General features: G+C 40.4%; 1 protein-coding gene across 4 annotated transcripts in view; it reads left to right on the top strand.

The window, feature by feature from the left end:
* Positions 1-24,578, top strand: part of TNFAIP2 (TNF alpha induced protein 2) — a 71,572-nt gene that overhangs the window by 11,495 nt on the left and 35,499 nt on the right. For 3 of the 4 annotated variants that reach the window (XM_051978317.1, XM_051978319.1, XM_051978318.1), the window contains exons 3-12: positions 1,821-2,472; positions 8,600-8,714; positions 11,540-11,662; positions 12,824-12,924; positions 13,143-13,238; positions 14,693-14,804; positions 16,188-16,310; positions 17,112-17,267; positions 17,445-17,566; positions 20,555-21,867. In XM_051978317.1, the coding sequence (XP_051834277.1) occupies positions 1,821-2,472; positions 8,600-8,714; positions 11,540-11,662; positions 12,824-12,924; positions 13,143-13,238; positions 14,693-14,804; positions 16,188-16,310; positions 17,112-17,267; positions 17,445-17,566; positions 20,555-20,696 (1,742 nt within the window). In that variant the 3' untranslated portion in view covers positions 20,697-21,867. Of the gene's footprint in view, positions 1-1,820; positions 2,473-8,599; positions 8,715-11,539; positions 11,663-12,823; positions 12,925-13,142; positions 13,239-14,692; positions 14,805-16,187; positions 16,311-17,111; positions 17,268-17,444; positions 17,567-20,554; positions 21,868-24,578 lie in introns of those variants that run through there. The other variant, XM_051978320.1, reaches the window with a different exon arrangement.

Below are 24,578 nucleotides of genomic sequence, written 5' to 3'. Positions count from 1 at the left end.
GACCTAGAATCAGGAAGACTTGAATTCAAATTTAGCCTCAGACACTTAAGACCTGTGTGATCTTAAGCAAGTCATTTAAGCCTGTTTCCTCAACTGTAAAATGAGGATAATAATAGCATCTATCTCATAAGATTTCTGTGAGGCTCAAAAGAGATAATTGTTTAAAAAAAAAAAAAGTGCCCAGCACAGTACCTCTCAAATAATGGATACCATGTAAATGCTTATTCTCAGAGCTATTATAATGAGACAAGTCTGGTATAGCAGAATGAATGTGGACTCAGAGATACCTGGGTTTGAATTTTACCTCAAATGTTAGTTGTATGATCATAGGAAAGTAATTTAAAATACTGAGTCTCAGTTTCCACATTAAAAAAATGGAAATACTAATAACTTGGTTACTTATCATGTAGGCTTTTGTGAGGGAAAAGTATATAAACTTTTGAGGGAAAAGTATATAAAATATTTTGCACATTTTAAAGGCTATGTAAACGTAAGCTATTATGAGAGGCAACATGGTAGAATGGCTAAAGTTCTGGATCTAGAGTTTGGAGAGCTTGGATTCAAATTTCATCTTTGGCACCTGTAAGCTATGTCACTTGACATGAGCAAACCACTTAACCTATGCTGAGCTTCAGTTTCCTTACCTGAAAAATGAGAAGGTTGTACTAGGTCCCTTCCAGATGTAAATGTATAATCTTACAGTGATAAAAGAACAGATGGAAAGAAAACCCTGTGAACAATAGAGTGTCCTAAATACATATGAAGTACATGTGGCTGACTCACATTGGCGTAAGAGGGCACCAGTTTCACATCTTCAAGTAGCCAATTTGGGAGGCTTTTTTTTCATGCTTTACTAAACTAAAGCGCTATCTTAAAACCCAGGCTCCCTGACCTTCCTTGGTCCCTAGGTTCAGGGGTCTGCCATCCCTGAGCTTTAATAACCTCCCCTTTCTCCTGACTCTGCCTCAGTTCTGAGGAGGATCCTTTTCTGGAGCCTATTTCCTTCTTCCCCAAAATGTCTCATCCCAGTTTATTTATGAGGTCACTGAGAATATCACTCATCATGCTGCCACTTTTTCCTTCCAGTCAAGAAGGGAAAATATCCAAGGAAACATCAGGTGGGCAGTGTAGTAAAGTACAACAAATACTAACTTTGAAGTCATAGGATCTGGTTCCAAATCCAGCTTTGCTACATATTGACTGAGTTTGAACAAATCCACTTCCCCTTGCTGGCCCTCATTTGCCTTCTCCCAACAGCGTCCAACAGTTTTAAATCCCTTATTTGGCTACGCCAAGACTGTTGGAATACCGGGGCATGTGTTGTAGTATCATCCCTGAAAGAATTCGGGCATGGACATTTTCTGAGCTCACACACCCTGTGGGCCTCCTCTTTAAGGGAAAGGGGCAGCCCATCAGGGTAAGGCAAAGGATTGATGGAGAAGAGAAAAAGAAAGAACAGAATTGGGCAAAACAGGGAAATTGGGCAACCTCAGACACATCTGGACAACCTTAGAAAAAATGTCCATGGGACCAGTCCCTGTGAATGGATATATCTCTGATAGGATATGATAGAAAAAATCCTTTTGTCCTAGTAAAAGGATATTGGAACTGCACAAGCTAGATAAGCATAGGAAAAAGTAAAAGGTCCTTTTGCAGAGTCAACATATTGGGGCTGGGCAGCAGATAAGATTCCACCATTGTGGTCTGAATAATCCCCTTTAATGAATGTCCCCCATTCCCAGAGGATGTTAGAACCCTGTCTTTTATTAGGACCCACAAGGAATCCCAAGCGTAACTAACTCCCTCTCCTTTGGGGACAGTGGAGGAGCTCTACTCGGCGCTAGAGCAAGGGCGGCTGGATATGGCACATCACCTTTTGATGCTGGAGCGGGCACTGGTACGGGATGCAGCCGGGATGAATGAGGAGGATCTCATCCGCCAGCAAAGCAAGGTGGAAGCCTTGTATACCCTGTTGCGAGTAGCTGTGTTGTCCGTAGCTCACCGGCCTCTGGAGAAGGAGCCTGGGCTTCTGCACCAGGCCCTGAAGATCATCCTGGAACAGGAGCAGGAAGACCAGCGGGTGGTGGCTGAGGCAAGGGAGCCCTCTGCTCTGGCCACCACTCGGCCCCGGCATTGGCTCAGGCTGTGGCAAGAAGGCGTGAGACGCTCTGTGGAGGAGCGGATGAATCGGACCCCCTCCACGACCCTGGATGCACCCAGGCCCAGGGGCTCGGAGGCTGGCTCGGAGGCTGCCCAGAGCTTCATACACATGGGCAAGACAATGAAGGAAGACCTCCTGGTTGTGGCCCAGCGCCTCCAGCCTCTCTATCCAGCTGAGTTCGATGTGTTCCGCACCTATGCCCAGAACTACCATAACTATTTCTCGGCTCAGCTCAACTCCATGGTTCAGTTCGAGCTTAATGAGCAAGACACCACCCTGCTGCTTCTCTGGGTGCATAACTTCTACCCCAAGTAAGTGAAGGCCACAGAATGTGCATGTGGGTATCTCTGTCTGTTGTCCTGGAAGAACTCTAGATCTAGAGCCGGAGGACCTGGGTTCCAATCTCAACTTGGCTATTTACTTTGTGACTTAGATAAATCATTTCCCAAACCTAGATTGCTCACACAACTGAATTACAAGGTAATGATCTCGAATAGCCCTTCTAGTTCTGATGTGCTATTATCTGTGATTTTCACAGAAAAAAGTTAAATCCTATGTTTCCAAAGGTTTCTTCTGGAACTGAAATTCAATAATCACATCCCCTAAGACTATATCCTGATTTTCTATCTCTCTCTTTGTTTCTCTGTCTCTAACTCTGTGTGTGTGTGTGTCTCTCTCTGTGTGTCTCTTTCTCTTTTTTCCTCTATTTCAATGTCTGTATTTCTCGGAGTCTCTCTTTTTATTGTTTCTCTCTTTTTCTACTTCTCTCTCTATCTCCCTTTGTCTCTGTCTTTCTCTCTTTTTCTCTGTCTGTTTCAATCTATGTGTCTTTCTCTGTCTCTTTCTCTGTCTCAATCTACATGTGTGTCTCTGTCTATCTTTTTCTCTTTGTCTCTCTGAATCTGTCTCTCTCTTTCCTCTAATATGTATACATACTATTATATATTATACACAAATTATAATTATAGACATGTACATATATATAGTATGTATATTACACCGATTTGATAACAGTGAGCAGAGTAGAACCTAGGTCCACTAGTTTCTAATTTGGAAAGAACATGGAGCTACTGGGTTCATTTCTTCTGGGAAATAGAGGCCTGGGTTTAGATCAGGCAAGAGTAACTCTGGTTTTCCTCAAGTGATAGGAACCTTCTAACCTGGAAGAGTAATATATGCTAATCCTTATATAGCCTGCTTGTCTCTCATCACCCTATTCTCTCAGCTTTTCCTTGTCCTTGACTTCTCATCAGAAGTGATGAATACAGTTTTAGGGGACCCTGCAGGGTATAGGTGGGTGAAAGGTGAGCCTCTTCCTCCCATTCAGGTTTGATGATCAGCATGGAGGAAGAGGGGCCAGCCAAGTGGTGCAATGGATAGAATGCCAGGCCTGAAGTACATAAGACTCATCTTCCTGAGTTCAACCCTGGCCTCACACTACATGTGTGATCCCCTGTTTGCCTCATCTATAAAATAAGTTGGAGAAGAAAATGATAAACCACTTAGGTATCTTTGCCAAAAAAAAAAAAAAAAAAATCCAAACGGAATCAGGAAGAACTGGATATAATGGAAAATGACTGAACAAAAATGAAACAGAGGAGGAAGCCCAGGAAGTGAGATAGTGGGAGATAAAGGTCCATTGTGGAAGTCCATGCATGGGAGAGGGCTATGGATCCCTTAGTTTTTTAGAGCATAGAATTCAATCTTCTCCTCTCCTGCCTCCTCCATCTCTCTCTTTCTTCTCCCTCCTTTAACCTGGTTCTGGTATAAAGTAGGTCTCCTTAATTTATCCTGACAGTTTCAAGTAATACAACATTTTTTTTTTTTTTTGCCACAAGGACAGTACAATTAATTTTTTATTGTAATAGCTTTTTTATTTTTCAAAACACATGCAAAGGTAGTTTTCAGCATCCACCCTTGCAAACCTTGGAACACAATTCCAAATTTTTCTCCTTCTCTTCCCACCATTCCTCTCCCCTAGATAACAAGTAATCTAAGTTAAACATATTTCCACATTTATCATGTGAAAAGAAAAATCAGATCAGAATACCACATATTTTTAAAGCAACTATTCTGTATAAAACCCTATGCTTAGTCATTGGAGAAAGTATACAATTTAAGTGTGGTTTTCCCTCTACTCTAATGGAGTTCACAATAACTTCATATTTGTAATAGAACTTCTTACTTTTCCAAAATGTTTCTCATTGTCTTAGCCTCAGAACAGTGCTGAGGGGTGAGAAAGTGGAATGGGGAGGCAAGGAGGCTGGCCAGGCAGATGGTCTCATAGAATGTCACATCTAGAAGGAACCTTAGAAATCTTTTAGTCCATCCCCTTTATTTACATATACGGAAACTGAGTTGAGGAGAGGGAAGGGAAATTGCCCAAGGTTACACAGCAAATCAGTATCAAAACCAGGATTAGAACTCAGGTTTCCTAACTCCCAGAATCCCAAAGAGATCCTCACTATAGTTCTGAGACTCTAAGATAGTTGCGCTTTTACATAGTATGGGAGAGATTTGGGAGACATTTTTTTTTTTTTTTTTTGCTAAGGCAATTGGATTTAAGTGACTTGCCCAGAGTCTCACTACTAGTAAGTGTTAAGTGTCTGAGGTCTGATTTGAGTTCAGGTCCTCCTGACTTAAAGGCTGGGGCTCTATCTACTGCACCACTTAGCTGCCCTGGGGGGCATTTTGGATGATTCAGGGAAGCAGAAGTATGTATTCCTTCTATCTTCTTTTGAATGGAATTGGATCTTTGAGCTTGGATCTGAAAAATCTGGTTTGAAATTCCAATTGTCCTTTCTGTGTCATTTTGGACAAATCCCCAAATCTAATCCTCAACTTCCTCTTTCATAAAATAAAGCAGTTGGACTAGATAGTCTCTCAGGTCTTTTCCAACTCAAAAATACTAAATGGAAACTCTGGCCCCTTATTGCTGGAACTTTTATGAGATCTGGGACTGGAGACTGCCCAGGGAAGGAAGAATAGCTGTGGGGGTCACCTACTTTGTATAGAAATTAAACTGAAATACAGAGGAGGATGGAATGTCTTCCAGACAGCTGTGTTTACTCTAAAGGACTCTCTTAATGCCTCTTGGGAAGGTAACCAACTCCCCCACTCATAGAGCTCTGGTAGATATTATCTCCCATTTTCTGATAAATGCTTATTATCAGCCCTGGCTCAGAGCCTGCCACTCTCCCTTTGATCCCCACACCAGCTTTGGTAGGAAGGTGTAGGGCTGGGCTAATGTTTTCCCCTTTGGGACAGAAGAGGAAGCACAGATTCAGAAGGGAAGTGATTTACTCAGGGTCACACAAGACAGGAGCAGAACTAAAATGAGAATTCAGGTCTCCTGACTGTGCAACTTGTGGCTGTTCACTTCCTCCTCAAGGCTATTCCTTGGCTGAGAGCCCAAAAAATCCTCCCAGCATCATGAGGAGAGTTAGGAACTCTGGATAATGGCATCCTGAATAAAACCATAGGTTACAAGCTAAACAGGGATCTTTTGTTGAGATGCTTTTTAGTCATATCCCACTCTTCATGACTCCTTATTGTGTTGGGTTGGGTTTAGGGTTGCTATTGTTTTTGTTTTTGTTGTGGGTTTGGTTTTTTTTTTTTGTTTTTTTTTTTGGCAAAGTTACTGGAGTGGCTCACCATTTTCTTCTCAACTCATTTTACAAATGATGAAATTGAGTCAAACAGAGTTAATTGACTTGCCTAGGGTCACCCAGGTAGTATCTGAGGCTAGATTTGAACTCGGGAAGATGAATCTTTGTGATTACAGGATGGAGACTATGCACTATGGTTCCATCCAGTTGTCCCAGAGATCTTAGAGACTTCCTAGTTCAATCTCTTCATTTCATGAGAATACAAATGTCCAGAAAAATCAAGTTACTGGCCCAACATCACACAAGTAGTAAATGGAAGAGAAGGGATTTGAACCCAGGCCCTCTACTTGCAAGTCCACCACATCCCTCCCAATCTTCCAGCAGTGTCCCATTACATGGATGGGAGGAATGTTCTGTACTGGGGAATTTGACTTTCAAATGTCATGTAATTTAAATAAATGTAAATGAAGAACAGACTTCTAGCTAGACAGCTCTCACTTTTAGTAGATAAGAGAACTGGGTTTTAATCCTAGTTTCATCACTGCTGTATGATCTTGGGTAACTCTTCCCCAACCCTCTCTGGACCTCAGTTTCCTCATCTATAATTTGGTAGTATTGAATGAGACGACCTCTAATTTCTTTTATTTCTGAGGTTCCAGGGTTATGATCCACACTCACATCTCCCAGTTTGGGGGTATCAATAGATCCATCAGTTTACAGACAGAGCAGACTGCTCCCTAGCTGGCTACAGTTTCCCATCCATTACAACGTTCAGGTTACAAAGATCTGGAGAAAATAGGGGGTAGAGTGGGCAAAGAGAAAGAGATGAGGAAGAAGGATTATTTAAGGGAGAGGATGTCAGGAAGAGAGGGACCTGTTTGGCTGAGACCCAGGAGAGCCTGATCTCTGACGCTCCAACCTCTGGGATTCCAGCCCAAATGCTGTCCCTGACATTCTTACTGAAGTATCCCCTGGGACTCTAAAGATAGTTACTTCTGCCAGCTTTCCAGACAGCTGGTGAAGCTTGGGTTGGGAGAGGAAGAGAACAGAGACTGATAATTTGGAGCAGCAGACTTGCTCCACCCTCAATCGGGGCCAAGCAGCATCCTGCATTGGCTGAAGCCTCAATCTGCCCCAAGATAGGATGATAATGATTGACAGGCTCAGGCCTAATGCCTCCTGGGATGGGGAGTGGAGATGGGAAGCAGCAGTGCAGTCACTGCTGGTCATGGTTGCTTGGCTGTCTGTGTTTAAGGGCTCTCCATCTTTATGTTCCCAGTCCCCTAAGCATCAGGCCATCTAGAGCCATCAGGCTCTAGAAGACAGAGCAGAGGATGGGTGAGTCCTAGCTCTGAGCTTCAGCTCTGCTGCCCTGCCCATCTGCTGCATGACCTTGGGCAGCTGAGTTTCCTCAGTTTCCCAGTTTATTAAATAGAGATCTTAATCCTGGCTGATATGTTTCATGAGAATTAAAAGGTGATAATAGAGGAGAAATCTCTCTGGAGAAATGAAAAAGAAGCAGAGAATGATGGAGACAGTGTGGGAATTGGTCAGGAAGCTTGAGTTCGAATGACAGTTCCAGCACTTAGTAGCTCTGTGACTATGGATACAAGTCAGCTAACCTCATTGAATTTCCAGGTACCTGATCTGTAAAATGGTAGTTGAGAAAAAAATATTTTCCAAATCTTAGAGAAAGATTATAGAAAGTAATCATAGTCTGTGAATACCTGAGTTACTTGAGGGTCAGGCCTAAGGGTATTTTTTCTCCAACCATGAGGAAAACATTTCATAAACCTTAAAGTGCCACAAAAGTAGAAGTTTTTGTCAATACTGATTTTTGCTTCTTCTGAGCTCTCTGAACTTGGAGTGTGAGCAGCTGGTCTCTTAGTTCTCATCTTATTCTCTAACCTGTCTAATTGTAGGCTATCTCCTAAATCAGATTGTAGGCTCTCTGAGAGTAGAAATCAGACCTAGAGTCATCTTAGAGACAGGTAGGCCTGGAGTTAGGAAGACCTGAGTTTAAATGTGACCTCAGTTACTTAATTGGCTGTGTGACTTAGGCAAGTCATTTATTTACATCTCTGCCTCAGTTTTTATTCATATGTAAAATGGGGATAATAATATATCCCAGTTCTTTCGTGAGGTGAAATGGAACTATTTGTAAAGCATTTAGCACAGTGGCAGGCATTATTGGCCCTTAAAAATGCTTTTTTTTTTTTTTTTTCCTTCCCTGCCCCTTTCTTTTCTGTCACTTTTAGACTATGAGCTTCCTTAAAGGGTAGGACATAGGTCTGCTCTTCTCCCCTCCCCTATTCTATAGTCAGACTTCTTCTGGATATTGTGTTTACAACGAAGAAGCTTCAAGTCCATGCCATAATGGGAATTTGTAGGATGAGATATTTACCCTGGAGAAAGACTCTGGGGAATATGATCACTGCCTTGAAGTACTTAAAAGTCCTAGAAGATCCCAAAGGACAGAATCAAGAGCAATGGCTATAAATTTAAAAGATGCAAAGTTAGGCTTTGCTATCAGGAAATTCTTCCTAATAATTAGAGTTGTCCCAAAGTGGAATGGGACACTTTGGGAGATAGTGGACCTCTTCTCGCTTCAAACAAAAACTCATTATCACTTGTCCAATGTGTTGTAATGGAAGATGGCTTCTGAGATTCTATGATTCTAAGTCTCTGAGTACAGGGTCTGGCTCTCCTCTTCTGTTGAGAACATCCACATGGCTAGATCAGAGGGAATGGGAGGAGGGTACCCAACCTTGGAAGCCTTCTTTGCTCACAGTCCCTTCATTTCTGGGTTTCCCCTTGTTTTTACTATCAGTGACATCATCAATAATCCAAAGCTATCAAAGGAATTTCAAGGAGCTGACTTAGGGAGCCTCCTGCCACCCAAAGAGATCCACAAACTGGAGGTCACCTACCTTTCTAATGAGATGGTGAGTGGTACTGTCTGATGTGCTTCAGACCCTCTTTCCCTAATCCTTCTTCACAGTTACTTCTCTCTGCCCTCCCATCCCATCCTAGTTAGGGACAGGAATTGAAGTAACTGATCTCCTAATCTTAGCCCACTGGGAAAGGGAAAACAAGTAACTGGCTTTAATTCACACAGAGATGCTCCCAAACCATTTCTTTCAATCCCAAATGGAAAAGAACTAGGAGGGGAGAAAAGGGAAGCAGGAAAAAATGGAGGGAGGGAAAGAGCAAGCGATGGGGAGAGAGAAGAAAAGAGAATGAAGATGAAAGGATGGTAGAGGAGACAAAAGAGAAGTGAGGAGGAGAGATGGAGATCAGGAGAAATCAAGACAAAAAAGGTCCAGTTACATTTTTCAGAGTACTTTGACTCTCTCCTTTGATAGAGGAAACAGATATGTAGTGAGGAAAAATAGGGATAGGGACATCTAGGTTGCTCAGTGGATAGTGCACCAGTCCTGGAGTCATATTCAACTTCAAACACTAGCTTTAAGACCCTGGGTAGAGAAAGAAAAAGAGAAAGAGCCAGAAAGACAGAGATAAAGAAAGTAGAAGTTAGATGCACAGACAGAGGGGGGTCTTTGAATGTAAGTCATCAAGTGTTCATGTTCATGTGAGTTCCAGTCCTGGCTCTCTAAAAGATTGTTTGGGTTTTAGTATGATTTTAGGCTAGAAATTAGTAAGGAGCCTGGAGGTCTGAAAAGAGGATTGGTGGAAGAGCTGTGTAGGGACAAAGGAGAAGAGTAGAGGGTTTTGGGATTCATAGGCCAGCTGAGAGGTCAATGGGAGGGAAGAGGAAGAATTATTGAAAGACACTCCCACCTAAATCAGAACCCTAGATTAGAGTCTTACCTATTCTACTAATTTGCCATGTGATCTTGAGCACATACATCCCCCTTTATGACCTGTGGTTTCCCCATCTGTTAAATAAAAATAATGATCCCTGAATTGAGTGGGGATGAAAGATGGAGGGGATATAAATAAATAATAAAATAAATGTAAATAAATAATAGTCAAAATACTAAAAAATTTCCGTGACTCATAAATGTATGGAACTATTTCATCATGATAGTTCTGATGTGAGTCATATAAACCAAAAGCTTTACTGCTGTAGACATGCTTCCTTCTCAAGAAAGCACCATTTGATTTTCTTTCTTTTATTTTTTTAATTTTTTTTATTTAATATTTTATTTTATTTAATAATAACTTTATATTGACAGAATCCATGCCAGGGTAATTTTTTTACAACATTATCCCTTGCACTTGCTTCTGTTCCGATTCCCCCTCTCCCCCCACCCTCCTCCCCTAGATGGCAAGCAGTCCTATATATGTTAGATATGTTGCAGTATATCCTAGATACAATATATGTTTGCAGAACCGAACAGTTCTCTTGTTGCACAGGGAGAATTGGATTCAGAAGGTAAAAATAACCCGGGAAGAAAAACAAAAATGCAAATAGTTCACATTCGTTTCCCAGTGTTCTTTCTATGGGTGTAGCTGCTTCTGTCCATCATTTATCAGTTGAAACTCAGTTAGGTCTCTTTGTCAAAAAAATCCACTTCCATCAAAATATGTCCTCATACAATATCGTTGTCGAAGTGTATAATGATCTCCTGGTTCTGCTCATTTCACTTAGCATCAGTTCATGTAGGTCTCTCCAAGCCTCTCTGTATTCATCCTGCTGGTCATTCCTTACAGAGCAATAATATTCCATAACGTTCATATACCACAATTTATCCAGCCATTCTCCAATTGATGGACATCCATTCAATTTCCAGTTTCTAGCCACTACAAACAGGGCTGCCACAAACATTTTGGCACATACAGGTCCCTTTTCCTTCTTTAGTATCTCTTTGGGATATAAGCCCAATAGAAACACTGCTGGATCAAAGGGTATGCACAGTTTGATAACTTTTTGGGCATAATTCCAGATTGCTCTCCAGAATGGTTGGATTCGTTCACAACCAATTGATTTTCAAAGGAGAAAGAGAGACTTCCCAGCAGAATATGAGCCACAGGAGTCAGTGATAAGAAAGAATACCTTTCTATCTTACCCTTTGGACTCTCCCCCATCAAAGTGGGCCTCTAATTATATATAAAGCTAGAAGGTATTTAGAGATTATTTAGTTCGATTCCCTCATTTTACAGATGAGGAAACTGAGGCTCAGAAGATAGAAGTTTTTTTAAACTTGGTGTAAGATCTTGGAGAGGAAATAACCAGGCGTTAGTAGTTAGTTAGTATCAGAGCTGGGAATTCAGTCCTAAAGCTCCAACTCTAAATTGAACATTTTTTCTTATTTTACCATGATCACTCAGGACTAGCCATGAATGGCTAATGATAATGATGACTACTCATTTAACTATAGTGCTATGTCTCTAAACACCTTCCTTGCAAAAGCCCTGATAGTATGGTAATTTAGCTGCTGATATTTGACCTAAAAATATTATTAAGGCTCAGAGAAAATCATAGGGTTAGACAATGTTACAGTCAGAAAAGACTTAGAGATCATTTAGCCTCGTTGTACAGATAAGAAGATCAATACCTAGAAAGGACATAGTGGAACTTTTTCAAGGTCAGACTACAAGTTGTTGATGAAGCCCAAACAAAAATTTAAGTCTTCTGACTCTCAAGTCATCCAGTACACTTTTCTCTATCCTTTCCCTCAGTGTCCCCCCACTGGGATCTCAGGGCCAGCATAGGTTAGGAATGGGAGTAGCCAGCAACGCCTTGTCCTCAGGCTGGATCCCACTAGTTCCCAAGATCACTTGGATCCTTTCCCCTATTACCCAGGCAACCACCCAGGAATTGATGATGCGGGGACTGGAGCTAGAAGTGAAGAGATGGTCAGAAGACAAGGAGCCCATGAAACTAGAAGGGTGCTTCCACAGTGAACTCCCAATTGACATCATCCAGGTACTGGAACAACCTTTTTGTCCTTTTCTCTTTCCCACTTTCCCACAACACAGAGACATGACAAACATGTATATGGAACATAAATCCATGTATATCCAGGATAAGTGACTTCAGTCTCCCAAAATACAGATAATTTTTTTTAATTTTTCATAATATTTTATTTTTTTCCTCAATTACATTTTAAAATAATGTTTAAAACTTTTAAAAATAGTTTTAAGTTTCAAATTATATTCCTTCCTCCTTATATCCCTCCCTCTTCCCTAAGACAAGAAGCAACCCTAAATGCATAGACATAGTTCACATTCAAGTACCCATCTACATGCATGCTCAGCACCTGAATAAATAACCCTGGCTGTCAAAGGCAAGATGTGTGTAAGAATATGCTGCTGTGGCCCTTCCCCAACATATCCACAGATACCTTGATGTATCTAAGCATATGTATGTATGTCACATACCACACTGGGCCCAATGGCTAGGCTGTTCCCTCCTCACACACACTCTCTTTCACATACCATCTTTATCCATCAGTATTACTGGTTCTTATTCTATCCCTTGCTCCTCCTTCCTACCCCCCCAAAAAAAGAAAAAACCCAGACATGCAGCCACATTTGTAATAGTCAGAGAATTAGCTTTATATTCAGAAAACCCAGGTTCTAAATCTGTCTCTGCTCTTTAGTAATTGTGTGATTGAGCAACTACATCCTTCTTTTGGACTCATTCTTCCTCTGTAAAATAAGAAAGCCAAACTTGGAGGATGTCTAAAGTCACTCCTAACTCTAAATGCTGTAATTTTAAAAATATATATATGCACATATATTCTCTTTCCTTGAAACACAAATATTTGCTCACCTCTCACACTCATTGATTAGTAAACTTTGATTAATTGCACACACCCTGTGTATATACATAAATGTGCACAGATATATTCATATATTCATGTTCCTTTGAGCAAAAAAGAGGTGGGGTTTGGGGGTTGAGATCCCCCTTCTCTATGGTCCCAACATCTTTCCCCCTCTCCAAGCTGGAAAGATCAGCATGTATTCCCATAACCCTCTATTCCTGTTAGCTAGACTCCCTGGAGCAAAGCCCTCTATCTGGATCAGCTAAGATCTAGACTTGTATTCCTAGCCCTCTCTCCTTCTAACCACTTTCTTCTTATAGATTATCTCCGGGACACAATTAAAGGCTGAAAACATCACAGTGGCTCTGGGCAAACAAATAAAACCTCTGCTGATGGCTAAACTCTCCTTCTTCTTGAAAAGGTAGGGATGGGGCACTGGGAGTTATGGGGCTGGACTTATCCCATCTCTGCTTAATTTTTGAGGGCACAGAGAAAGGGAGAAGGACTCAGGGCCTGAATCCCTATGATACTGAAATTCTAGCCTTTGTCAGTCACTCACTTTGTAATTTGGGGATCAGTTTCTTTACCCCTTTGGGCCCCAGTTTCTCCATTTCTAAGATCAAGGAATTTAACCCACAGCTACCAGCAAGCCTTTACAGACTTCACGGAGAAAAACAAACAAAAGCATTACAGAGCCATCATTATAGCCAACATCAACAACTGCCTGACATTCAGGTAAGCCCAAGGAATGGGAGGGTGGAATTAGCACTTTGGGGGAATTAGCAATCTGTCATTGAAGCTGAATTTCCTGACCTTCCTCCTGTTTCCTCACCTCATGTGCCCTGCTCCGTGCTTGGTTCAGATGTTGGGAGGAGCACACTAGCACTCTAACCTTAGGAAGTTCCCTGTTTCACTGGAGAAGTGCAAAAAAAGATGGAGTACAGAATTTCAGTACTGGTCAGGATCTCAGATACAATCTAGTTTGGTTACCTCATTTTACAGAAAAAGAAACTGAGGCTCAGGGAGAAAATGTGACTTACCTAAAGTCATATATAATGACAATGAGTGCCAGAACACTGTGTAGGTCTGAAGTGATCAGTCAATTAAAATATATTTATTATGTGCCTACTTTGCGCCAAATTTGGTATTTGTGCCAAATACCATAAAGACAAAAGGTAAAAGGCAATCCCTGCTCCTAAGGAATTTACAATCTAATGGGATGTAGAGAACCCTAAAGTTGCTAAGTATGGTATGGAAGAGAATTCAGCAAATCAGTGAAGTATCTATCTATCTAAAATTCACAAAGGGAAGAAGCCTTGTAAATGAGATCAGTGCTATAAAGAATCCAGATGTTATATAAATTTTAATTTGCATCGTAAAATCTACCAAGAGGTGTTAATGACTCATCCAGAAAGCTCATCTCACTGGTCATCAGAGTACTCTTGTCTTTTCCTATTGGGGAAAGAGAAGGATCAGTATGGACTGAAGTAGTCAGAGAAGGCTCCTTGAAAAAAAGAAGGGATTTGAATTGATCCTTGAAGAATGAGAATGGATATTTTGAGAAGAGGAGGCTTAAACAAAGGCATAGGGATTTGCTGGTGGACTCACCTGGCCTAAGAAGAGAGTTTCCACAAAGGAGGCATAGGAAAATGAGTCTGGAAACATAGACTAGTATGAAATCATGGACAGATACAGGGTAAAGATAATGGACTTTAGGTCCCACAGGGATAGTTCCCCTGAAAACTTGTTCTCAGCTTTTTTCTGTAGGTTTACAAGAATCAATGCATAGAAAAAATAAATAAATAAAACACTGAACTAGACAGAAGACCAGGGTTCAAGTTCGGGTTGCTACTGACTGACTCCCTGTGTGATCTTGAAATCTCTTTACTTCTCTGGGTCTCCTTTTTGATTCTTTATAAAATAAGAAATAGAATGTTTCAAGACCTATGGTCTTTTAGAGTAACTTTATTATATATTTACAAGGAATAGCAATAGAAAATGTAATAGATTTGCAGTTTCATGTGCAATCATTTTTTTATTTTATCATTATGAAATTGCATGTTTTTTAAAGATAAAATAAAAAATTTTTTAATATTAGAATAATAAACAAAATAAATTAGGGGGTTTTGTAGTCTGTTTGGGGCTTGGATCAGTTAACTACTAAGCAGCCTTTCTTTCCTCCTTTTTAGGACCTTCTCTGACAAGGATTCAGAGGTTCCCAGCTATATCTTCTACCCCCTGAGTGAAATCGAGCAAAGTGGTTTCAACATTCTCCTCCAAGACCTGTTCCTGGAACTAAAGGTAATAGAACTCTTGGCTTGGGGGTAGCGGGGGTGAGGTGGTGGAGAACCAGAGAAAGAGGGGATGGTCAAGGGGATGCCCCTCTCTGAGGAGGCACAAATGAGACCACAGAGAGCCAGGAGGCTGGGAAAATCCTGGCCGACAGCTTGTTTCCGTCTCACCCATGTCTTTCCCAGGCCTTAGACTTCCCCATGTTGTCACTTTCCCAGCCTCTGTATTTCCGGTACTCGGTTCTGCAGTGCCCCGCCCCTCACCCCATTTCAGGGCTTGTGGACCCAGATACATCCTATCTTTGTTTCCAAAAAAATGACGAAAATTACACCCTTTGCCTCCCCTACCCCGCCACCCCCCACTCTCCGATAGTGTTTGCTTTAAAACTTGCCCTGGGACAGGCAAAAACTTGTATTAGGTAATGAACTCTTAATTCAGAGCAACAGTTCTCAAATTTTGGGTCTCGGGGTCCTGATTATTGAGGACTTCTCTCCCCACATGAGAGTTTTTGCTTATGTGGGTTTTAGCTATTAATATTTTGTGGTTCAGTCATTTTTTTTCAGCCCTTTCTTTCCCATTGTGACTCCTTTTGCAGGGAGGGTGGGGCGCGGGGTGGGGGAGGGAGCTTTCTTGGTAAAGATACTATCGTAATTTGCCATTTCCTTCTCCAGCTCATTTTACAGATAAGGAAACTGAGGCAAACAGGGTTAAGTGATTTGCCCAGGATCACAGAAGCTAGTATCTGAGGTCAAATTTGCACTTAGGTTTTCCTGACACTCTATTTCTGTGCCAGTTGGATGCCCTTCTATCGATTTTGCCATCTTAGAAATTGATATTTTAATATTATTCCAAAAATGGTTTTGATCTTGATGACATTTGAAAGGGTCTCAGGGACTACTAGGGATTCCTTGAATCAGACGTTGAGAAATATTAGTTTAAAAATGCAATACTCAGTTGTTCTAGGGTTGGCTGAAGGTCCCTGAGTCTTAACACCTTCACTCTCTCAAAGAAGGAGCTGGAATGTCCTTGGAGAATGTCTCCCCAGTCTCTTCCACACAAAACATAAGAGTTTCTTGACCTGTGTTTGAAGCATCTGTGAAGGAGTCAGGGAATAAGGAAAGAGGCAGAAGAGTGGGGGAAGGCAAAGAGGGAAGGACTGAAAATCTAGTTCCTCCAGATTGTGATAGGAATGTGAACCTGGAAATGGAGGTCATGACATAGTAACTGATTGACAGCCCTCCCCCAGCCCCATATTTGTGGGCTGTGCTTTTGTGTGTGTGTGTGTGTGTGTGTGTGTGTGTGTGTGTGTGTGTGTTAGTGCACATGCACGTATAAGTGCATACATAACAGGGCTGTGTTTCTTTAGCATAAACAAAATCATTCCCTTTCTAGAGTCTGTTCAAGAAGCTGACACAGACCCGCTGGACCACTCATGAGGAAACTGTGGCAGAAATCATTAAGATCACCAGTGGCTATCTGCCAGAATTCAAGGCCCTAAGAAAACAGTACCAAGAGGTAAGGAGGATGTAGTTGGGTCAGGAAGTGTCACTTCAGTTCCTAATAACAGGAAGCCTGCCTGATAATCTGACCCTTATTCCACCCCTTCTCCACCTTTACTCCACCTTCACAAGCCTATAGGCTTGTGGGAACAGTCCATGTCCTTTGGGAGAAGGAAGGGATGAACCTAAGGAGTTCTTTATGACCTTTCACTCTAGGAATCTCTAGTAATAGCTTCTCCTCAACATACACCTGTCTCATCTTACAGATGTTACAATGAGATAGATTTTTTTTAGTTCAATCTAATAATAATTAGCATTTATATAGCTTTAAAGTTTTAAAAGCACTTTAAAATTTTAATCTCATTTTATCTTTACAAACCTCTTACAGATGAAGAAATTGAGGCAGCAGAGGTTATGTGACTTGCCCAGGGTCCTACAGCTAATAAGAGTAAAAAGGGCTTATTTGAACTCAGGTCTTCCTCACTCCAGGGCCAGTATTCTATCCACTGCTTTATTTTATTGCCTCTGATCTAATCTGTAATCTAAGGGAAAACCTGCTTCAAAGCAAAATGAATAACTTTCTGCCTTTGATTATATCAGATTTGATAATATAGAATCATAAAATCTCAAGGTATCTAGTCCAACTAGTATCTGAGCATCATCCCAGGTAAGTCATAATCCAGATATCTCCCTTCCTTCTTCTTTTCTAGACCCCTCAGCACTTTTCCCAACTCAGTGCCCCATATTTATACATGCTTCCAATCCCATAACTGCTGTCCTTGTGCTGACCCAGCTGTTCTGTCCCCCCATTTTTTAGGACATCATGGAAGCCATCCACCTATACCTGGTGAAGGAATATATCATTCGGCTCTGCAAGAAGCGGTTAGTGCTGAAAACTGCTGAACTTCAGCAAAACCTGGCCCGGTGGATCTTGATGGATGCTGAGAACATCCAGTGCTTCTGTGCTGAAAATGTAAGGGGATAGCCTTTTATAAAATGAAAGTAGACTGAGAAATTCTGAGGAGAAAAGAATTTCATTATCTTCTATAGGTCCTCAATGTTAAGGGGTTCATTTAGGCCAGGATGGTTTGCCCCAATATGGAGTGGAACACAATAGGATATAACTGACCGGATTTTTTTTCCCCTTCAGGGATCTCCTGCAGCTTGGCTAGAGCCAGCCCTCCCTACCCTGGCAGAAATCATTCATCTCCAGGATACTAGCGCCATCAAGATTGAGGTGGCAACTTTTGCTAGTAGGTTTCCAGACTTCAGGTGAGTGGAAGAGAGCAAGGGAATTAAAATTCACCCCAGGTTTTATACTCATTATACAGATGAGGAAATTGAGAGTCATAGATTTGAAGCTAGAAAAGATGTTATCTTTTCATCTTACAGATAAAGAAATTTAGACTCAAAGACTCAAAAAGTTTACATAGATAATGTCGGAAGTGGAATCTGAACTGAGATCACTCCTTATCTCAGACATTTTAGGTATTTCCAAAAACCAACTTTATTTTCTAAACTGCCTGCCTAAACTATCTTTAAAAAAAAAAAAAAAAAAAAGGTTACGAGGAAAGAGGTTAAGTGACATTTTGACTTCCTTTTTCTCCAGCTGCTTTTCATTGCTACCAGTGCCTTGGGAACCTTAGTTCTTGTCTATCCATCAGTCTTTCCCACTAGAAATGAGATTTCTAAGATCAGAGAATCAATCAGTGGCTTTAGGCAGGATCAGGAAAAGGCTGCTTGCCAAAGAGTTAGGATTTAGCCAGGATTTGAAGCCCGGGGGAATCCATGAAGTAGAAATGAGAAAAAATTCCAGATCTGGGGACAACCAGCAGAAATGTACCAAATCTGGAGACAGAGTGCATTGTTTCAGGAATAGTATCTGGAGGACAGCTAGGTGGTTCAGTAGATAGAATACCAGCCTATGAAGTCAGGGAGACCTGAGTTCCAAATCTGACCTCAAATACTTAATAGCTATGTGACATTGGACTAGTCACTTTATTTCAATTATCTCCAAAAGAAAAGGTAATAGTTTCTGATGTTATGAGCTCTTTGGCGAGGGTGAGTGACGAGCAGGGAGTAGGGGGAGGGTAATTACTACTGCTTTTTGTTCATGAGAACCAATATTCAGGTACTGGGTAGAGGGCAGTGAATAAGGAGGCTCTCTGTCCTTGAGAATCTTAGTCTTGAAAAAAAAGACTAAGAAGTAACATTTAGATCATAATCATAGTCTAACTGACATTCATGTGCCATTTAATACTTTTTAAAGGAACTTTTGCTCCCATAATCTCATATCCTCCCACCAGCTCTGAGAAGGTATAGGCCAGGGATTGTATTACTTCTCTCTTCTGAGTCATTTCCTGGCATTCCAGGCCTCTGATCCTCTAGCAGCAACATAAGCATCCCTTGGCTTTTTTCCTACTGTTCCCCATCTCTTCCTGCTAAGTCGTCTCTCCCTGTGACTCAAAGCAAGCTGTCCCCCAACCTGAAAGGCAAATCTTTTAATTTTTTTTCTTTACAATTGCAATTTTGCAATTTTTTTTTGCAAAATTGCAATCAATTTTGCAATTGATTTTTTGCAATCATTTTTTTCCTTCAAGGCACCACTTCCTCCATGAACTTCATCCCTTCTTCCATCCCCAACCTCTCCAGTCAAACATAACCTCTATTCTCCAATTTCTCATTGAACTTTACCCAGACTGCTCTTTTGTATCATAGTTATTTGTACATGAGTTGTTCCTCTCTGTGAATGGAGGTTCCTGAAGGGCAGAAAATGTGTCATTTTTATCTTAGTATCTTCACTGCTGAGCATGGGGCTTCTTAGATAGCAGGTTCTTAAAGTAAATATTTGTGGGTTTGAATCAAATCTGAAAAGTAAAGAAGCTGAGTTAATGGTCTCCAGAGCCTCTTCTAGCTCTAAAAGTTTGTATTCCAAGTTTTCTAAGGCTTCTCCCAGGAACAACTTTCTGTGGTTCTCTTATTCCATCTTTCTTTAAAATGGGTGGGAAATTCCACTTCAGGATGCCTCTCTTGAGCCTTCCCCGCCTCCTGCTACAGTCTCTGAGGCAGGAATGAGCACTCCCCTTTATGGGAAAGAAGAAATTCAACACTGGGGAAAGGTCAACTTTCCTATCCTCCAGGAGCTGGTGGAAAGTGGGAAAGGTTCGGAGTAGGGATGGAGAACACAGAATTAGAGGTGGAGGTCATGGAGTCCAATCTTTTTCATATTATTCCTTTGGAGATATTGGCCAGACTCGTATTAACTGAGACAGAACGTTAATTCAGATCTTCATGATTATATCATGATTCCTTTAAAGTGGGAGAGCATATAATGCATACTTTCTTATTTATCCAACAAATACAGCAATGTAATGCTATATAATTAATAGCAATTAACTATAGCACAGCAGTAATAACATACAGTAAAATAATGTAACAGGTTCATAAGGCAAGGACAAAGCACATGGGATAGGAGAAAGAAGCCTTGGCCAGGATAGGAGCCAAACAACATGAATCCTAGGCTTAGCTCTGTCACTGACTCTGTATGACTTTAGGTACAGCATTAACAATCTATGATTCTCTTTAAGTTCTAATTCAATAAACATTTATTGAGCATCTACTGTATGCAAACTAATGCTAAGGAAAATAATAAGGCTTGGATTAATCAATCAGTAAGCATTTATTAAGCATCTACTGATTCTGGGCAGTGGAAATACAAATGCAATGAATGAAACAATTCCTTTCCTGTCATTTGGCAGAGACAGCATGTACATTTACTAATGTATACAAAATGTAGATTCAAGGTAAACATATGACAATTTCAGCAGGAATCTGGAGATAACAGGGAAGATCTGATGTAGGAACTCATAGTTAGGTTTTGAAGGAAATTAGGGCTTCTAATGAGGAAGGGTGACAAGATAGGTCTGTCTGTAGGGGTAAGACAGTTCTGATATAGATGTGCCTCAAGGGGGAAATTAAAGATCAGCAATGATATAGCAGGAAAAAAATTATACCTTTGAATTTTTTAATCTTAACCTGTTTCACTTCATAGTTATGTCACCCAGAGCTAGTCCCCTTTTCTCTGGGTCTCAGTTTTCTCATCTATATTACAATGAGGTTGGCTGGACTAAATGACCCCTGAATTCCCTTCTAGACTTGACATTCTTTGTATGTTGGTTGGAAAGGTGAGACTGAGGGACAGAAAAGAGAGGTAGTCAGGGAGGAGCATTCCCCTCATCTTGTCATTGTTTTCTATTACAGCAAAGGACACTTGGGATCCATCCTGATCATCAAGGGCAACTTGAGCAACAGTGAAATCAAAAGCATTAAAAATATATTGGACGATAGCACTTTGTTGACAAAATCCTCCAAGTCCTTATTTTCACATATAAAGGTTAGTTAGCTTTTAACCACAGCCTGGAATGACCCAGCTCCTTGTTGCTCCCATGGCCCTGACAACTCAAGACAATCACAGAGAGACTGGAATTTACTTCACTATCCCCTTCCATTAATGAGTAGGCCAAACTAGATGATCTCTAAGGTACCTTTCAGTTCTGATATTCTCTGGCTCTAAGCTACTTCTCGTGTCTGGCCTTCAGTTGAGATTTGTTCCAGATAAAATATTCTGAAACAGAATATTTTTTAAAGTTTTAAGTTTTTAAAGTTTTAAAGTGACTTTAAAACTTATTCCAACTCTGGGTTCTCTGGTCTGTGATTCTACACCCCCTGCCAGCTCTGACAAATTGCGTTTTCTCCAACCTCTTGCATTCCTTCACTTGTATGAGGATCAGACCAAGAGAGGAGAGATGCCTTCCCCAAATTTCACAGCCAGAAAATGTCTGAGCTGAGTCTAGAATCCAGGTCTCTTACCTCCCAACCTTGGGCTTTCTCTCCTGCTCTCCACAGTCAGAACACTGAAGCCCAAAGTCAGATGGGAAAGCTCCCAAGAAAAAGCTGCCCTTCCTGCCAGCCTCTTTTATGGAAGGGCTCTCTCTGCTCCATTTCTCTTCTCTCCAGTTCTTCCTAGCTACCATGAAATGTTCCTCAGTAGCTTTGGCACTGATTTCCCCCCGCACTTGGGAGCAGCCTGCTGAGGCCTAAAGTCAGGACGGGAAATGGAAGTCCTCAAGGTCCTATGTTCAAGAAGCTCTTAGTGGAGAGATAGAGACTTTTTTCTCTGGACTTTCCCCTGAACCTCTTGGAAACAACATATGTTCTCATTTTCTCTTCTCTAGAGTTATGCCTTAAGGTACTTTCACAGACACAAATGTGAACACACTTGAAATATAATTATCCTTTCCATATCCCTCTGGGAAGCCAGAAGGATTGGCTCTGAGAGGTGTTTCTAGACCAGGCATCTTGGAATTCTCTTTCCCTTCCACTATCGGTGTTTAAAATTTCTTAGTGACCATGATTGGAGCATGAGGCCAGGGATGCTCTGTCTCCCTTTTTGGGCTAGGGCCCAAATTAATGTAAATTGTGTATATTGTAGAGAACTTTTTGTTTGTATGTCTTTGTATCTGGAATTTGTACCTAAGTTTTTATAGTTTGTTATTAAAAGTTCTATTGAAGAATTTCAGTTGGAATGTCTTCATTCTGTATCTCAGCTTCATTTCTGCACCAGAGTATTTATTCCTATTCTAAAATAACAAATTGTTATTTGAGTAAATAATCTTTAGGAGTTTATTATTTAGAAAGCATTCAATCTTCTTAGACACAAGGCTCATCTCCCTCTAAACCATCCCCATATCTAAACCATGAGCCTTGGCTAAGGTCACACAGCAATTGGGAGAGCTCATGCCAGATCCCCCAGATCATCTGACCCAAATGCCATATAACCAGCCACAACTAACTTCCCTGCTCGCCATTTGTATCATAAGGTGCTTAGAGACTCAACCCACTCACTTTACAAATGATAGCTTTTACATGATTTCACAATTATAACTAATATCGTATTACTTGTTTTTTAAGGAGGTCCTGAAGGGAGGGAAAGAAGTTGACTTTCAAAAAAAAATTTTTAAAAGGAAAAAGAGAAGGAGGAGGTGAAGGGGGGGAAGAAGAAAGAAAAAGGGAAGGGAGAGAGAAGGGGAGGAGGGCAAGGGGGAGGAGAAAGAGGAGGCAAAAATAAATAAATAATAAAAAGTATAAAACAAAATACAAATGAGGAAATATGATCAGAGAGGGGAAGTGACCTGGGGTCATAGGATTCAGAAATGAAAGAAACCTTAAAGACCAGTCAGATGCCTTACTTTGCAGCATCCCAGAGAGAGGAAGAAACTTTCCAAGACCCCAAGGAGAGATGGCTGACAGGCTCAATCTCCTGATTCCCTACATGGAACTCTTAACTGCAACTCCCACACTGCCTTGCTTGTTTGCATACATAATATGTTCAACACTGACCACAGAACACCCTTCATATGCCTCTCCAGAAATGAAAACCGCCCTGGGCCCAAAGCATAGTCAAGCTAACCCCGAGACAGTTATACAAAAGCATAAGGAATATCATCAAGCTGTCTCTATGCTTTTGTCCTCTGAGATTTGTATAAATAGCAGTACAACTCACTCCCTGTCCTTGCCAACGGTCTCTCTCAAAGAGTTCCCCAGAATTTTCTTGTTTTCCTTTCCAGTGTGAGGAAATGGAATCATAAATCAGATCCAGACCTTGGGACTGAGTCATGAACATTTACACTCTTCTTAAAATTGTAGGATGTATCTGTTGGTGAGAAAGTGGGCTCAGGACAGGAGCTTGATCTGGAATGTGGGTCTGAACTCAGTCTGGGGTCTAACTTCTGTTGGTGATTGGGCTCAGGAACTGGTCTCAATCCAGAAGTCAGGTTTCAAACAATGAAGGAAATTAGGGTTCAGAGTTCAGGCTACAATCAAGACTGGATCCAGGCCTGAGCTTCATTCTGGGACTCTTAACTATGGCTGGAATCAGGAATGAATCTACATCAGCTATTGGGATAAATAAAAACTAGCTATTCAACAAAAAACTGCTTAGAAAACTGGAAAGCAGGCTGGCAGAAATTAGGTTTAGACGAACATCTTGTACCATCTACCAAAATAAACTCCACATAGATAAATAACTTAGATATAAAAGATTATATCATAAAAAATTAGCCAGTAAGCAAGTAAGAAATTTTCTATCAGGTCTATAAATAGGTGGAAGAGTTCATGGTTCAAACAAATGACGAGAGGATCAAAAAAGATAAAATAAAAATTGATTATATATATAAAATTAAATTTTTCATACAAACATTATGATCACAGCTAAAATTAGAAGGGAAATATAAGAAAACGTTTGTATTAAGTTTCTCTGATAAAGGTCTCATTTCCAAGATATATAAGGAGCTGATTTAAATTTATAAGAATAAAAATCCATTCCCTAATTTTTTAACTGATAACTTGTCAAAGAATATGAATAGATAGTTTTTAAAGAAGGAAATACTTGTTATGTCAATATCCTTGTTAAAAAAAAATAGGGGGCAGTTAGATGGCACAGTGGATAGAACACAAGCCCTGAAGTCAGCAGGACCTGAATTCAAATTTGACCTCAGATACTTAACACTTCCTAGCTGTGTGACCCTGGGCAAATCACTTAACTCCAATTGCCTCAGAAAAAAAAAAAATACTCCCAATCACAAATAATTATAGAAGTGCAGCTCTGAGATTTTATCTCCTACCTATCAAATTGGCAAAGATAATAGGGAAAATGAAAAATATTTGAGAGTCTGTGAGAAAATAAGCATATTAATGCATTGTTGATAGAATTAGGAATTGATCTAGCTATTCTGGAAAACAATTTGAAAGTATGCTCCAAAAGCCACCAAATTGTGTATATCCTTTTTGTTCTAGAGCAACAATTCTCCAAGTATGGTCCTTGGACCCCTAAAGTTCCCCAAGAATCTACTGAGGGGTTTGTAAGATTAAAACTATTTTCATAGTAATACTAAGACATTATTCTTCTATTAAAATATTCTTCCCTTTTCAACTAACTATGTAAGGCCAAATTTTTTTCACATTCTTCAAACAAAACAAAAACAGATGGAATGCAGTAGATATGCGGATCCAGCTGTTTTTTATTAATCTAAGCACTAAAAGGTTTTCAAAAATATATAAAACAATATCATTGACTAAACTTTGAGGGAAAACAGTTATTTTCATTTAAATATTTTATTTTTATTAGCATATGATTTATTATTGTTATTTTAATGAATTAATATTTTAAAATATTTAACAGTTTTAATTTCTTTTTTTCTTTTTTTTTTTCTTTTTTTTTTTTTTT

Source organism: Antechinus flavipes, chromosome 2 (assembly GCF_016432865.1).
Source record: "Antechinus flavipes isolate AdamAnt ecotype Samford, QLD, Australia chromosome 2, AdamAnt_v2, whole genome shotgun sequence".
Classification (NCBI taxonomy): domain Eukaryota; kingdom Metazoa; phylum Chordata; class Mammalia; order Dasyuromorphia; family Dasyuridae; genus Antechinus; species Antechinus flavipes.
This window is presented reverse-complemented; position numbering and strand designations above follow the sequence as displayed.